The sequence below is a fragment of the Mustela lutreola genome, chromosome 4 (genome assembly GCF_030435805.1).
Source record: "Mustela lutreola isolate mMusLut2 chromosome 4, mMusLut2.pri, whole genome shotgun sequence".
Lineage (NCBI taxonomy): Eukaryota > Metazoa > Chordata > Mammalia > Carnivora > Mustelidae > Mustela > Mustela lutreola.
This window is the reverse complement of record NC_081293.1, coordinates 190,214,686-190,229,190: the sequence shown is the minus strand read 5'-3', so window position 1 is coordinate 190,229,190 and position 14,505 is coordinate 190,214,686. Positions and strand designations below refer to the sequence as shown.

General features: G+C 37.5%; 1 protein-coding gene across 1 annotated transcript; it reads right to left on the bottom strand.

Annotated features, from left to right (window-relative positions):
- Window positions 1-11,288: 11,288 nt before the first annotated feature.
- Window positions 11,289-12,233, bottom strand: LOC131830451 (olfactory receptor 9A1-like). Its single transcript, XM_059172683.1, has one exon. It carries the CDS (start codon window positions 12,231-12,233, stop codon window positions 11,289-11,291), a length of 945 nt encoding a protein of 314 aa, XP_059028666.1.
- Between the last annotated feature and the right edge of the window lie 2,272 nt (window positions 12,234-14,505).

The following is a 14,505-nucleotide window of genomic DNA, read 5'->3' as shown; positions in this document are numbered from 1 at the left end:
ATAATATAAATAAATAAATAATATTAAAAAATAAAAAATAAATAAATTTTCCTTACTAATGATGATATGTGAATCACATTTTAAGTGAGAGCTTTACAAATATTCACTTACAAAAACACTGATGGTTACTTAATATGCTGATGAATATTTCATTTTCTACAATTTTTCATGTCTATATTGCTGTTGCAATAAATATTCTCATGTCTGAAAAGTCGTACAAGTAAACCTTTTTTAAAAGATTCCTTTATTTATTTTACAGAGAGAGAGAGAGAGAGCACATGAGTAGGAGGGGCAGAGGGAGAGAGAGAGAATGTGAAGCAGACTCCACACAGAGAGAAAGAGAGAGAGAGCAGAGCCTGATGCAGGGCTCAATCTCTAAACCCAGAGATCACAATCTGAGCCAAAACTAAGAGTCAGACACTTATCTGCCCAGGCACTCCTATAACTTTGTAATTGTATTAAATTATTAGCTGTTATCAAGTCACCACCAAAAAGTTACATTAATTTATAATCTCTTTTTAATTTTTTATTTAAATTCCAATGAATTAACATGCAGTGTAATATTAGTTTCAGGGGTACAATATAGTGATTCCACACTTCCATACATGATGCAGTGCTCAACACGACAAGGGCACTACTTAATCCCCATCACCTAGTTCACCCATCCCCCCACCACCTCACCTCTGGAAACCATCAGTTTTTCTCTGCAGTTGACTATGATTCTTGGTTTGCCTCTCTCTCTCCTTTTTTCCCCCTTTGCTCATTTGTTTTGTTTCTTAAATGAGATTGCATTGAGCCTATGCTCAGATCCTCTGGTCAGAGTATTTCTATTTTAGTATTGTTACCCCATGCAGATCCTAGAATGCCACTAACAAAACAGGAGCCACCAATCATACTGTGAAGTAGAGACCCATCCCTCAGGGCCTCACCCCGACAGGAACTGTGCTGACAGCTGCCCGTGACACCTCTGTCCCACTATGTGCCTGTCAGCCTCTGAGTGGCCATGTGGGGTCATGTGATGACTGCTGGGGAACAGTGAAGGAGGGCTGCTGCCAAATGAGGAAATCTGAAGAGGGTCTTCTGTGTCAGAACCTTCATTAAACAATCAACTTTCTTAATTCCAGGCATGGTTCCATTTCTCTAGCTATCCTTCCAGTATGATCAACTAGACATTGGCAGAGTAGAAATGGAGAAGGAGAAAGGAATATAAAGGAATAAAACTCCTTTGGAAAAAGTTTCATTTTTTATAAACTTAAATATATATCTCCCTATGATCTAGCAATTCTCTTTGTAGATAGTTGCTGAAAATAAATCAAAATGTATGTCTTCTCCAATACTTCAGTTACAGTGTTCATCATGCCATTAATCATTATAACTAATTGTGTGACAGAAAACAAATATCCATCAACAAGGGAATGTTATAGTCATACAAGGAAATACTACTCAGCAATGAAAAGTAACAAAATGCTGATAGAACACAATGTGGATGAATTCATGTGCTTTATAATAAATGAAATTTTAGATATGAAAAAAATTGCATATGGTGAGATGCCATACATTCTAAAATAGATTAAAAATAATCGTAGTTAAAGAAACCCCAATAGTGATTGCCTCAGTGCTGAAAAGAAAGATTAGGAGGGAATACTGAGGTATGTGGGCTATTCTTTTTAAGTTATTGGGTTATATTGATTAGCTTTTTAATTCAGGATTTTGGCCTCTCTATTAATGAGAGATATTGACCTATAATTTTCTTTTAGGTAAGGTCCATGTCAGGTTTTGGCATCAAAGTAATTTTGGTTATCATAAAATGAGTTGGAAAATAAGCCCTCCTTTCCTATTTTGTGGGGAAATGTTTGTATTATTTCCTCCTAAATAGTTGGTAAAAATCCATCAGTGAGGAAATCTAGGCCAGGAGTTTTCTTTGTGAGGAAGTACTTATTTATAGGTAAAATCCCTTTAGGAACTAGGGGACTATTCAAAACTTCTGCTTCAGTTTGTGTTTTCCAGGTGATTTGCTTAATTCATTTAAGTTGTCAAGTTTATCAAAATAAAGTTGTTCATGATATCCATTTTTATACATTTACAGTTTATAGCACTATTGTGACATCCTTTGTTTCCATTTCTAATATTAGTGATTTGTGTTTCTATTTTTTAGTTGCTCATTCTTGTGAGGGATTTATCGATCATATTATTCTTTTCCATTTGGCTTTATTGATACTTCTCTATTGCTATCTGGTTTATATTCCACCTTCTCAAGTCATTCTCTCTCCATGTCTCATCACACAGTGTTCTCTTTATAAGGACATCAGTCAATAAGATTAGGGACTACACTACTCCAGTATGACCTCATCTTCACTAAGTACAACTGCAACCCCATTTCCACTCAAGTTCACATTCTGATATACTGGGAGGTTAGAATTTCAACATATGAATTTTGATGGACATAATACAACCCATAATAGATGTCTTGGTTGCTTCTAATTTTTGGCAATTATGAATATAACTACAAAGAGCATTCATGTGCAAGGTTGTACAGACATGCTATCAACTCATCTGTGTATGTATTAAGGGATATAATTCCTGGGTTGTATTGCAAGAGCATACTTAGCTTTGTAAGAAATTGCCAAAGTGTCTTTCAAAGTGGCTGTACCATTTTGCATTCCCACCAGCAATAATGAGAGTTCCTGTTGCTCCACATTCTCACCAACATTTGGTGTTTTGGATTTTACTCATTCGACTAGGTGTGGGGTGGTTCTTCATTATTGTATTAATTTGTAATTTCCTAATGACATAGAATATTGATCATCTTTTTATATGCTTATTTACTATCTGCATATGTCTTTTAGTGAGGTAACTGTTCAGATCTTTTGCTCATTTTTAATTGAGTTATTTGTTCTTATTGTTGAGTTTTAAAAGCTCTTTGTATGTTTTGTGTACATGTCCGATATTTCATGTCATTTGCCAAGTACTTTCTCCCAAATTGTGGCTTGTCTTTTCTTTCTCATAACAGTCCTTCCTAGAGCAGAAGTTCACCTTTTCAATTTTTTCTTTCATGGATCATCCTTTTGGTGTTGTATATAAAAACTATTCATCAAACCCAAGGTCACCTACTTTTCTCCTGTTAGGCTCTGATGTTTTGTACTTTTGCATTTTACATTTAGGTCTCTGATCGAATTTGAGTTTATTTTTATGAAAGGTATAAAATCTGCATCCAGATTTATTTTTCCCCTGTGGATCCAATCGTTCCAACACCTTTTGTTGAAAAAACTATCCTTTCTCCACTGAATTTCCTTTGTTCTTGGCTAAAGATCAGTTGATGTTTGTGTGGGTCTATTTCTGAGCTTTCTATTCTATTCTATTCTAGTAATATATTTTTCTGTTATTTCTCCAATAAAACAATGTCTTAATAACTACAGTTATATTATAATAAATTTTGAAGTTGAGTAGAGTTAGTAGCTTCAATTCTGTTCTTCTTCAGAATTGTGTTGGCTATTCTAAGCCTTTCACCTTTCCATATAAATGCTAGTATCACTTTGTCATTATCTACAAAATAACTTACTCGGATTTTGGTTGAGATTGCATTGAATCTATAAATCAAGTTGAGAAGAATTGACATCTTAATAATACTGTTTTTCTGTGCAGGAATATGGGGTATTTCTCCATTTATTTATATCTTCTTATATTTTTCATCAGAGCTTTTAAGTTTTTGTGGTTTTTCTCAGATCATGCACAAATTTTGTTAGGTTTACATCTAAATATTTTTTGGTGCTCAAATAAATGGTGTTGTGTTTTTAATTCCAAATCCCAGTTTTTCATTGTTGATATATATTAAAGCAAGTACATAGGAAAGTGATTGACATGTATACTAACTTTATATCCTGTGACCTTGATATAATCACTTCTCAGTAACATTATAGCACTTCATGGGTAGTGCAAGTATCTTATAACAGAATATCCCCAACTCCTCTCTCACATCCCTTAAACATTGCTGTCATTCATTTCACTTATTCATAAGCTAGAATCATCCAATATGTTGCTTCTCTGTCATTCTAACAAACTATTATCTGTGAGATCAGGTAAGAATAAGAAAAATTAAATATTTTACCTAAATTTATTCCTTCTATAAGTTCTTCCTTTCTTTCTGTAGATTCAATTTCTGAACAATATTATTTTCCTTCTCTGTAAACAACTTTTTTTATTTAGTTTTTTTTTTATTATTATTTGACAGAGATCACAAGTAGGCAGAGAGGCAGGCAGAGAAGCAGGCTCCCTGCTGAGTAGAGAGCCTGATGCAGGGCTCGATCCTAGGACCCTGGGATCATGACCTGAGCCAAAGGCAGAGCCTTTAATCCAGAGCCACCCAGGCACCCCTATAAACAACTTCTTTTAACATCTCTTACAAGGGAGGTCTACTGGTGACAAACAAAATGTTATTTGTCTGAGAAAGTATTTCTTCACTTTTTAAGAATAATTTCCCAAGACACAGAATTCTAGAATGATGGATTTTTTTTCATCAACACATTAAGTACTTTACTCTGCTTTCTTTTTGGCTTGCATGTTTTCTGAAGAGGACTCTATGTAATTCCCATTCTTATTCCCATTCTTATTCCTCTGTAGATTAAGTGTTTTCTCCCTTTTGACTTCTTTCAATATGTTGTCTTTGTCTTTGATTTTCTGCACTTCAAATATGATAGGCCTACATGTAAATTGTTTGGTATTTATCTTGTTCACATTCTCTGAGCTTCCTGGATCTGTGGTTTGATGTCTGTCATTAATTTTAGGAATTTCTCAGTTATTATTACTTCTAATAATTTATCTGTTACTTCTCATATTCCCATGACACATAAGATTTGTAATTGTTTTTATAATTGTGCCAAATTCTTAGATACTCTGTTTTACATTTTTCATTCATTTTTCACTTTGCATTTAAGTTCTGGAAGTTTCTCATGACATATCATTAAGCTCACTGATTCTTTCCTCAACTATATGCACTCTTTTGCCAAGCTCATTAAAGCCATTCTTTATTTTTATTTAGGTTGGTCCTTTTTTACCACTTCATTTTTATTCTTCCTTAGTTCCCATTGCTCTGCTGATGTTATCTATTGGCTCTTGCATTTTGTCTACTCTTCTACTAGAGCCCTTAGCATGTTAAACAGTTATGTTAAAATCCTAGTCTGATCATGTCAACATTTCTGCCACATCTGAGTCTGATTCTAATGTTTGCCCTGTCTCTTCATACTTTGTTTTGCTTGTTGTTGTTGTTGTTGTTGTTTTAGTATGCCTTGTAATATTTCACTGGAAGCTGGACATTACATAATGGGTAAAAAGACCTGAGGTAAACAGGTCTTATATGTGAGGTTTTATGTTTATCTGGATCAGAATTGTGCTGTGTTTACTGTTTAATGTAGCCATAGATGTGAGAGACTAAAATAAATCTCTTGTTCTTATTTTTGTCTCATCTGTTGTTTTTGTGTTTCCCTAGAATCTCCTTCTTAAGTAAAGTCTTAGACTCAAAGTTATTGCTGTGTAATCCCCTGCTATCATACAGAAGCCCTACCGATGTGGTGGTAAGGAGTGGAGGGAGTGAAGCATTCAACATTCTACAGTTCTATGATTAGGTCTCAGACTTGTGGCGAACCTGTGTCTCTGGGTTGTGACTTTCAGCTTCTCTGTAACTTTGGTGAAACAGGGCAGAGAGACTGGAGTTGGCTATTTCCGAGATTGGGAATTTGGGCCATAACCCAAATTGATTAGGCTCTGGGAAAAATTCAAGGTATTTAGGCTTTGATAAAATAGTCTTCCTTAAAGCCAGGCATATTTCAGAACGTTTTCAAATTCCTTGGTGTATTTCAGAATGGTTACTTTCACCCTTCACCTAATTGATAGGACTCTGAATTCTCTGACCTTTACTCTGAGATCCTGACAAGGATCCTGGACATACAATTCACAAATGCATGGGGGCCCTCCTAACACTGGGACTCTCAGAAAGTTTTAGCCTCCAAGTTTGTCCTTACAGAGCCTACAACAATTTGTCAAGTACTTTCTAACCTCAAACTAGTTCCAGCAATGGACTTCTGTGTCAGATTTTCTGCTCCAGTACACTGTGATTCATTGTATTTGCTTGTCTTTCCAATATGAAGAACATTAGTTTGCCCAGTGACCTTAATTCTCTGATGGATTTAAGAAAGTATGCTGATTTTCAGTTTCTTTGTGTTTTATTCCTGTTGTGAGGACAACAGTGACAACTTCCAAACTCCTTAAATGGAAATCAGAAAGCCTTCTAATTGTTTGATTTTAATATAAAGTACAGATATAGATAGAAACACTACACAAAGCAAATATATATCTAATTTATCATGAGATAAGTACCCTTATAGCTACCAGCCAGATCAAAAAAAAAAAAAAAAGAAAGAACATTCATACAGACCTCAGAACCTCCTGTGCTACCCCATTACAATTATAATCCTTATTTCCCTAAAAGTAGCTATCTTTGCAATAATCACTTCACCATGTTTCTTTTATCACCCAAATTTATATCACTACATACTATAGCTTAGTTAGTTTTGACCATTTTTTAAAAATTTCATGTATCCTTTTAGTCCTTTTAATCTGTAGATACTTTCAGCATCCCTTTCTTTTCCTTATCATCTATCTGTTGAAATCACTAGATGTTTTGACAGTAGTTGTCTATAATCTGGATTTTGGTGATGGTATCCTTATGATATAGTAAATAAAGTTCTCTATATATTTTCCTGTAAATTGGCAGTAGAATTCAGAGGACTGATAAGACTGAACTCCTCTAGTTTTGAAAAATGAAGGTCTTTTATAGTATTTCATCCAAGGAAACATAGATCTATTTTTCTCTTTTCTATGATGTTAGAAACAGTTGATGCATGATGTATAAACATCATTGGGCATTGCTAAATGATGATATTCTAATTCTATCATGTTTCATTAATTATCTACAATACTTTGATATTTTCATTTACTGTATATTTACCCAAAATAAATACTTGAATCTTTCCATTTATCAGATCTCAAAATAATAAATAGGTTTCCTGAATCTCCTTTGAAGGTGAATAACTTGTAAATATCATTATGAACTCATGCTTCTAAATATGTTTGATGGGTTTTAAATGACTGCAATCATTGTATTTTCAAATTACAACTTGTCCCATATTGACTAGTGAAAGTCTCTTCAGTTTGGACCCTGAATCCTTTTAACATGTCCCTAGTCAGCTTTGATATTTGGTATGACAAAATGTTCCAAGCTCATCCTGTTTATTTCTGGCCCCAGACCTGGAGTTAGCCATATATCCTGGAGGATTTGCTTCTTGTGGTTTAAATGGTCATTTAGGACTGTGATCAGGGCCTAAAGGGCATGATCATTGTTACTGGGTTAGCCATTGAACTACCACTCAAAAAAAAAAAAAAAATTGAGAATACACACACACACACCACACATCCATATGCATGTATATGCATACATACAGGGAGAGAAAGAAAGAGAGAGAGAGAGAGATTCATACTGATATGTCTAATCCAATTCAAAATTAAACAGACTATGATAATGGCACACACCAATCTGACCATAGCCACAGCAATGGGGGGGGAACCACCTACTCTGACTCCAAGCCCCACCCACCAACAAAAGCTCCTCAGGAAACAACACAGAGAAAGTGCCCTATAGTTTAATGCTATCACCTCTTGGGCAAACACCTGCTCTGACTCAATGTAAGCCATGGCAGGTCCAGACAAGCCTAATAACAACAAAGAGACAAAACCCTTCCCACAACAGGCAGAGTCATTGCAGACAAATGGACTGAAGGCAAAAGTGGCTCAGCCAGAAGAGCAGGGCACATGCGACACACATAGAAGATACCCCTGAAGTGCCAGGTTCCATTGAACAAGACACATTGCTCTGCAGGTCACTACAGGACCTCTTTTTCATAATGCCACTACTTTCAAGAGCAGCACAGGTAGCTGATTTTCCTAACATGCAGAAACAGAGAGACAAAAGGAGACAGAGGAATAAGTCCCAAATTAAAGAACACAACAAAATCAAAGAGTGCTGATTAAAACAGAGATAAATAATATACCTGATAAAGAATTTAAAGCAATGGTCATAAATATATCCATTGGACTTGAGTAAAAAGAGTGGAGGACCTTAACAAAGAGATAGAAAACATAAACAAGAATCTATCAGACATGAAGAACTCAATAACTGGAATTAAAAATACACTAGAAGGAATATATAGCAGACTGGAGGAGGCAGAATAATAGATCAATGACCTGGAAGACAAAGTCAAGGAAAACAATCAAGCTGAATGGGAGACAGAAAAATAATAATAAAAAAAAAAAATAGAGGGAACTCAGCAATACCATCAAGCATAATAACATTTGCATTATACAGATCACAAAAGAAGAAAAAAGAGAAAACAGGGCAGAAAACTTATTTGAAGAAATAATAGCTGAAAACTTCCTGAATCTGGGGAAAGAAATAGAAACTCAGATCCAGGAGACACAGAGAGCCCCCTATTTAACCAAACCAAGAAGGTCCACACCCAAATACATAGTATTTAAAATGGCACAAAGAAGGGGTGCCTGGGTGGCTAAGTTGGTTAAGCATCTGACTTCAGCTCAGGTCATGATCTTGGGTCATGGGATTGAGCCCTGCGTTGAGCTCCACATTCAGGAGGAAGTCAGCCTGAGGATGCTCTTCCTCTCTCTCCCTCCGCTCCTCCCCCTGCTTACTCTCTCTCTTTCTCAAATAAATAAATAAATCTATAAAACTAGATTAGATCAAATTAAATTAAAATATAAAATGGCAAAAAGTAGTGATAAAGAGAGAATTTTAAAAGCAGCAAAAGAAAATAAAACAATTATATAAAAGGGAAGCCCCATAAGTCTATCCACTGATTTTTCAGCGGAAACATTACAGGCTGGAAAGAAATGGCATGGCATGTTCAAAGTGCTAAAAGAAAAAAGCCTACAACCAAGAATATTGCATCCAGCAAGGCTATAATTCAGAATAAGAGAAAAGATAAAGTGTTTTTCAGATAAACAAAAGTTAAAGGAATTTGTAACGATTAACTCAGCCCTACAAGAAATGAAAAGGGGTCTCTTAATGGAAAGGAAAGACCATAAGCAGGAGTAGGAAAAGTAGGAAACACAAAAGCAAAAAAATTAAGTACACCTATAAAAATCAGTCAAGGGATTCACAAAATAAAAAGTATGTAAAGTACAATGCCATATTCCTAAATGTTAAGGGGATGGGGAAAGGAGTAAATAACGGGTTTAAGTTTAAACAACCATAACTTATTATATACTATTATATGCATAGATGTCATATATAAACCAAATAGTCACCACAAATCAAAACCCAGTAATAGATATGCAAGAAATAAAGAGAAAGGAATCCAACTATCTGATTAAAGAAAGTCAGCAAACCATGCAAGAAGAAAGCAAGAGAAGAAACAGAGAACTACAAAAATAACTAAAAAATAAGTAACAAAAGGGCAATAAGTACACCCATAAATAATTACTTTGAATGTAAATGGACTAACATCTCTAATCAAAAGACACAGGGTGACAGAATGAATAAAGAAGCAAGACCCACCCATGCGCTGCCTCCAAGAGACTCATTCAAGACTTAAACACACAGGCAGATTGAAAATAAAGGGCTGGAAAAGCATTGCTCATGCAAAAGGAAGTAAAAAGAAAGCTAGGGTGATGATAAGTACATCAGACAAGATAGACTTTAAAACAAAGATGTAATACGAAACAAAGAAGGACATTATATAATCATAACGGGAAAAATCCAACATGAAGATACAGTTGTAAATATTTATGTATCCAACATAGGAGCATCCAAATTCATAAAGCAGCTATTAACAAACACACATATTGACATAATCAATACTAATACTATAATATTAGAGACTTTAACACCCCACTTACATCAAAGGATAAATCATACAAACAGAAAATCAGTAAGTAAGCAGTGGCTTTAAATGATACAATAAGTAAACAGTGGCTTTGAATGACACATTGGACCAGGTAAATTTTAACAGCTATATTCAGAACATCTTAAAACAACAGAATATATATTCTTGTCAAATGCACATAGAACAGAGTCCAGAATAAATACATGTATTATGTTGGGAGGCAGTCTCATGTGCACAGTCTTTTGACCTCTACTTAGCCACATAAGAATGGCAGAAATATTGACAAGGGCAGTGTGACAGGAAAGGGGCTGGGACTAGACAATATAGAAAGTGAGATATGGATTAGGAAGCTCCCTATAGACCTAGAGGACAGCTTGGTAAACTCTGTCTTTGTAGGGGGAGAGGGAAAGGAAGAAAGAAATGTAGCTAAGAGAGAAGGGAGATGGAATGCCCTGTGTCACGATTGGATAATGTGAGGAATGTAGGGAGAAGCGACCAGGGGTGGCCCCTTTTCTGCATTCCTGCCTCATCCCAGGGACACACCAAGGTCAGCTTGTCCTTGTAAGTTCAGGTCCCAGAATTCATGCCCTCCCACATCTGGGGCTCAGGAGATAATGAAAATAATGCTAGATAAGAAAAATGCCTCTTTCTAAGACCCTCTCTCCTCACCATGAGAAAGTCCACCAATTAGAGACATGCCTGAATTAACATACATCTCCCTGAGATTGGGAAGGAGGCAGGAGTGTGGAATGAATTCACTCTTACAGCTGCTACTTGAGAAGATCTACAGGGAGGTAGCATCCCTGTAGGACCTGGGGGCAGGAACTCAAGTAAAGGTTGGACCCCCTGAGGCTGAACTTGGGGTCACTCACAAAAGAAATAGAGGGTGCTTTAGGCAGTGAGAAAATCATGAAAGCCCAGGACAAAATATAGGAAGATGACTCAACACCTAGAATCAATCATGGAGTCAACTGTCACAGAATGAATTATATTCTTTCTTGCTTTTCCCATTCAAAAAAGCTGAGTGTTCAAAGAAATATCACATATATTTTGCACATTTACACCTGTTAAATTTATACTATAAGATGTATTATAACTACAGAAGTATGTACGAGAATATATATCCAATTAAAAAATAATAATGAGATCTCCCATTGTAGGAATCATCTGATTATAAATTGGAGCACTGTCAATGTCTTAAAATTCTCTTGAAGAATTTTGTGGAATTTCCGTGTAGATCACAAACAATTTAGTGTTGAACATGATCGTTTCAGATTGCATTATTGCTTTCAGACTACTCAGGTCCATGACGATGTGTCTTTGATTGTCCTTAGGACACAGCTAATCCTTGAGGAGTTGATAGCAGCGTTTCATGAAATCTCGAAAGGCCTCTATAAATTTATCATTCCGGAGGGTGAAGATGAATGGGTTCAGAAAAGGGGTCACCACTAAAACCATCAGTGATGCTACCCTGTTGTACTCAGCTGCCTGTGTTTGCTTGGGTTTCACATACAGGAACAAGCAGGTGCCATAGCCAATCACAACAAAGGTGAAGTGGGATGCACAGGTAGAGAAGGCTTTCCTCTGACCAGAGGCTGAGGGGATCTTGAGGATGGTGGAGACGATGTAGGTGTAGGAGATGATTGTAGGGATCAAAGAACCAACAATAATGAATACAGCCATTAAAAAAAGAATAAACTCTGTGAAAAGGCTGTCATCACAGGATAATTTGAGCAGTTGCCCTCGGTCACATAAAAAATGATCTACCACATTTGATTTGCAGAAGGTAAGCTGAAATGTGGCGTAGACGGGCCAGATTTGAAATAGGAACCCAAACACCAATGACACAATGACCACCCAGATGCAGGTGTGGCTGTTCATAATGATGTTGTACCTCAGGGGGTTACAGATAGCCACATAACGGTCCACAGCCATCGCTCCCATTAATACCAACTCTGACGTACCCAAAGAAAGGTACAAATATAATTGTGCACTACATGCTGTCAAAGATATTGCCTGCATCCCAGGAAGCAGTAACCCCCAGAGCATCAAGGGGACAGCAACTGATGTGATCAGGATCTCTAGAACAGAGAGGTGGCCAAGGAAGAAATACATGGGGGACTGCAGGCGTTTATCAACACAGACAATCACAATGATAAGTATGTTCCCCATGACTGTCACTGAGTAGAGAAGGAAGAATGTGGCAAAAAGAATATTGTGTAGCTCTTTGGAGCCACGAAAGCCAAGTAGATAAAATTCAATGGCACTAGAATAATTCTTCAACATTTAGTCCTGTGTCTTGCCCTTTATGAAATCTAGAGAACAAAGGCGAGCTTACATGCTTCTGATTTCAAAGGACTGAAGCTATTCCCAAGTCGAGGAAGTATTATCTCTGCTCTTGGGCTCCACATCATGACAATGGGCTCATCTTCTCCTATTCTCTGTACAAGATTGATGTGAAATGTTTTATGAAGAAAATACATATTATAATAAACATACATATGGAAGAAGGTGAGTATTAGTCACCAACAACCCCCCCCCCAATATGCACCCTCATCTTTCAACCCACTGGTCCTTCTGCCTCTAACTCTGCTCTGAGCTGCCACCCTGTCCACTTCCCTAACTGCAATGAGCTCATTCATAACACCAATGCTTCCCTCCTGAATGCCCTAAACCATATTCTCTGCCCCTTATGTCCATGTCCTACAGACTCCTGCCAATCCCACCCAGATATGGTAACTTCTTCCCTCCATCTCCACTGAATGTGAGCTCTATTTGCCTTAGGTTCCCTTGAAGTTCTCACTTCAGTTATCTTAGTCATTACTTCAGTCTGTTGTTAGAGCCAGCTGGCAGAGAGGTAGGGTCTACCTGGGAAACTATCATAAGATAAGAGCTATATTGAGGCAAACTATTGAGTCTTTCCCTGTATTCTGGGGAGCTGGCTCCATGGAATAGAGTATTCTACTTTGTTTCTCCTTATTCTTATCACGAAAGACATCTCTATCTCTCATTTCAATGACTGTGCCTCCTCCTCGTAGGAAGAACCTCATTCGTTTCCAGTTGGTAACCCTGAGTTCTGAAATCATTCCTTTTGTCACCAGATGACAGCAGGGAGGAGAGGTCCAGAGCAGTGAAAAGAGGCTGGAACTTTCATCCCCATCTCCCACCTGTCCTATACAATCTCCACCCTGGCACCAGGAGACAAGAAACCAGGAAACATTCTCTGCCATTCTCATGTCTCAAATCTCTAGTCTCAGTGAAGAAATAAGATCTCCAAATGGGCAGCCTGTCGCTATTTCCAACCAGCTATGGTCTGCATCCCATTGAGAAGCTTGGAAAAGTCCCCAGGTATCTGCTATGTCCTTCCATTTTCTCCAGAGTCCTGACAAAAAGGAAAAGTGTCAAAGACACCAAAATGAATCACACTGATTCACTTAGTATACCTGGGCTCCTTCCCTCACCACATGTAGGTCTTTGCTCAGAAGTCTCCAACCATGGGTCTTATAGTCACCCTCTCTAAAATAGTACAAGTATGTCTTCACATTCTATCCTCTTAGAGGCACCATTTTCTTCTTATTGGTTCTCATCAATAGCTGAAATTGAAGTACCGTGGTCTGTCTTATTCACTGTCACATCTCCAGTGCCTAGAACAGAGTCTGACACAGAATAAGCACATATGTACTCTTTCAGTATTTATTCAATGCATTTCTCCAAACAAGTCAGTGAATGAGTAAAGAGTATCCATCCTGACCTGCTTTTCCTCCTATTACAAAATAGAACCTTCTCTTCACTGTTCACTAAGGCATTGTCTGGTCAATCTGTGGGCTCTCCTCCTGGAGATCCCCTACAAAATGGCAAGCTTACATAAACAAGGAATAAGGGCAAATGAGAGAGCAGAGTCTTAGGTCATGGCAGAGAGCTATGTCTACCACCAGCACTGAGAAGAGCTAAATCTGCTCTCTGCTGTGGAGGGAGGATTTCATTTGGGTTCCTCCAGTGCATAGCTCTCCTAGCCCACTCTGCACACTCTACTGAAGATGTCTTCATTTTAGACAGCAATGAAGCCCAGAACTTCCCATCCTGATCTTCTCTTACTCTCTCCTTCATAGATGGGAGCCCTGGCACTCACCTCCAGAAAAAGAGCCTGAGTGGGAATGTCTATGGCTGTCCAGGGATCAGCCCAGGCTACTCTTGCTTGACTAGTACAGAGCGCACTCTGTGGCCCAGAGCATGCTGCTGTTGTCCTTGCTCTCAGTGCAAGAGAAAACAGTCTTCATACAATTTCTCAGGGAAAAGCCCAGTAGTAATAATGCTGTGGAAGTCCAGTTGTCTTCCTCTGTCTCTCCCCCTCCTGTTCTTCTTCTGTCTGTCCCTATGGGGAGTTATTCACTGAGAAACTAAATTTGTCAAGTTCAGAGAAACCCTAGGGATGTAGTCAAGGAAAAGCCAGAGAAAGTTTCACCTTTCCTCCTGAGGCTAATCAAGTTTTAGAACATGGTGAAGTTTTATGTCGTGGGCAAACTTGAAGTCTCCTCATCAGGGGTTTCTCAATGCCCAG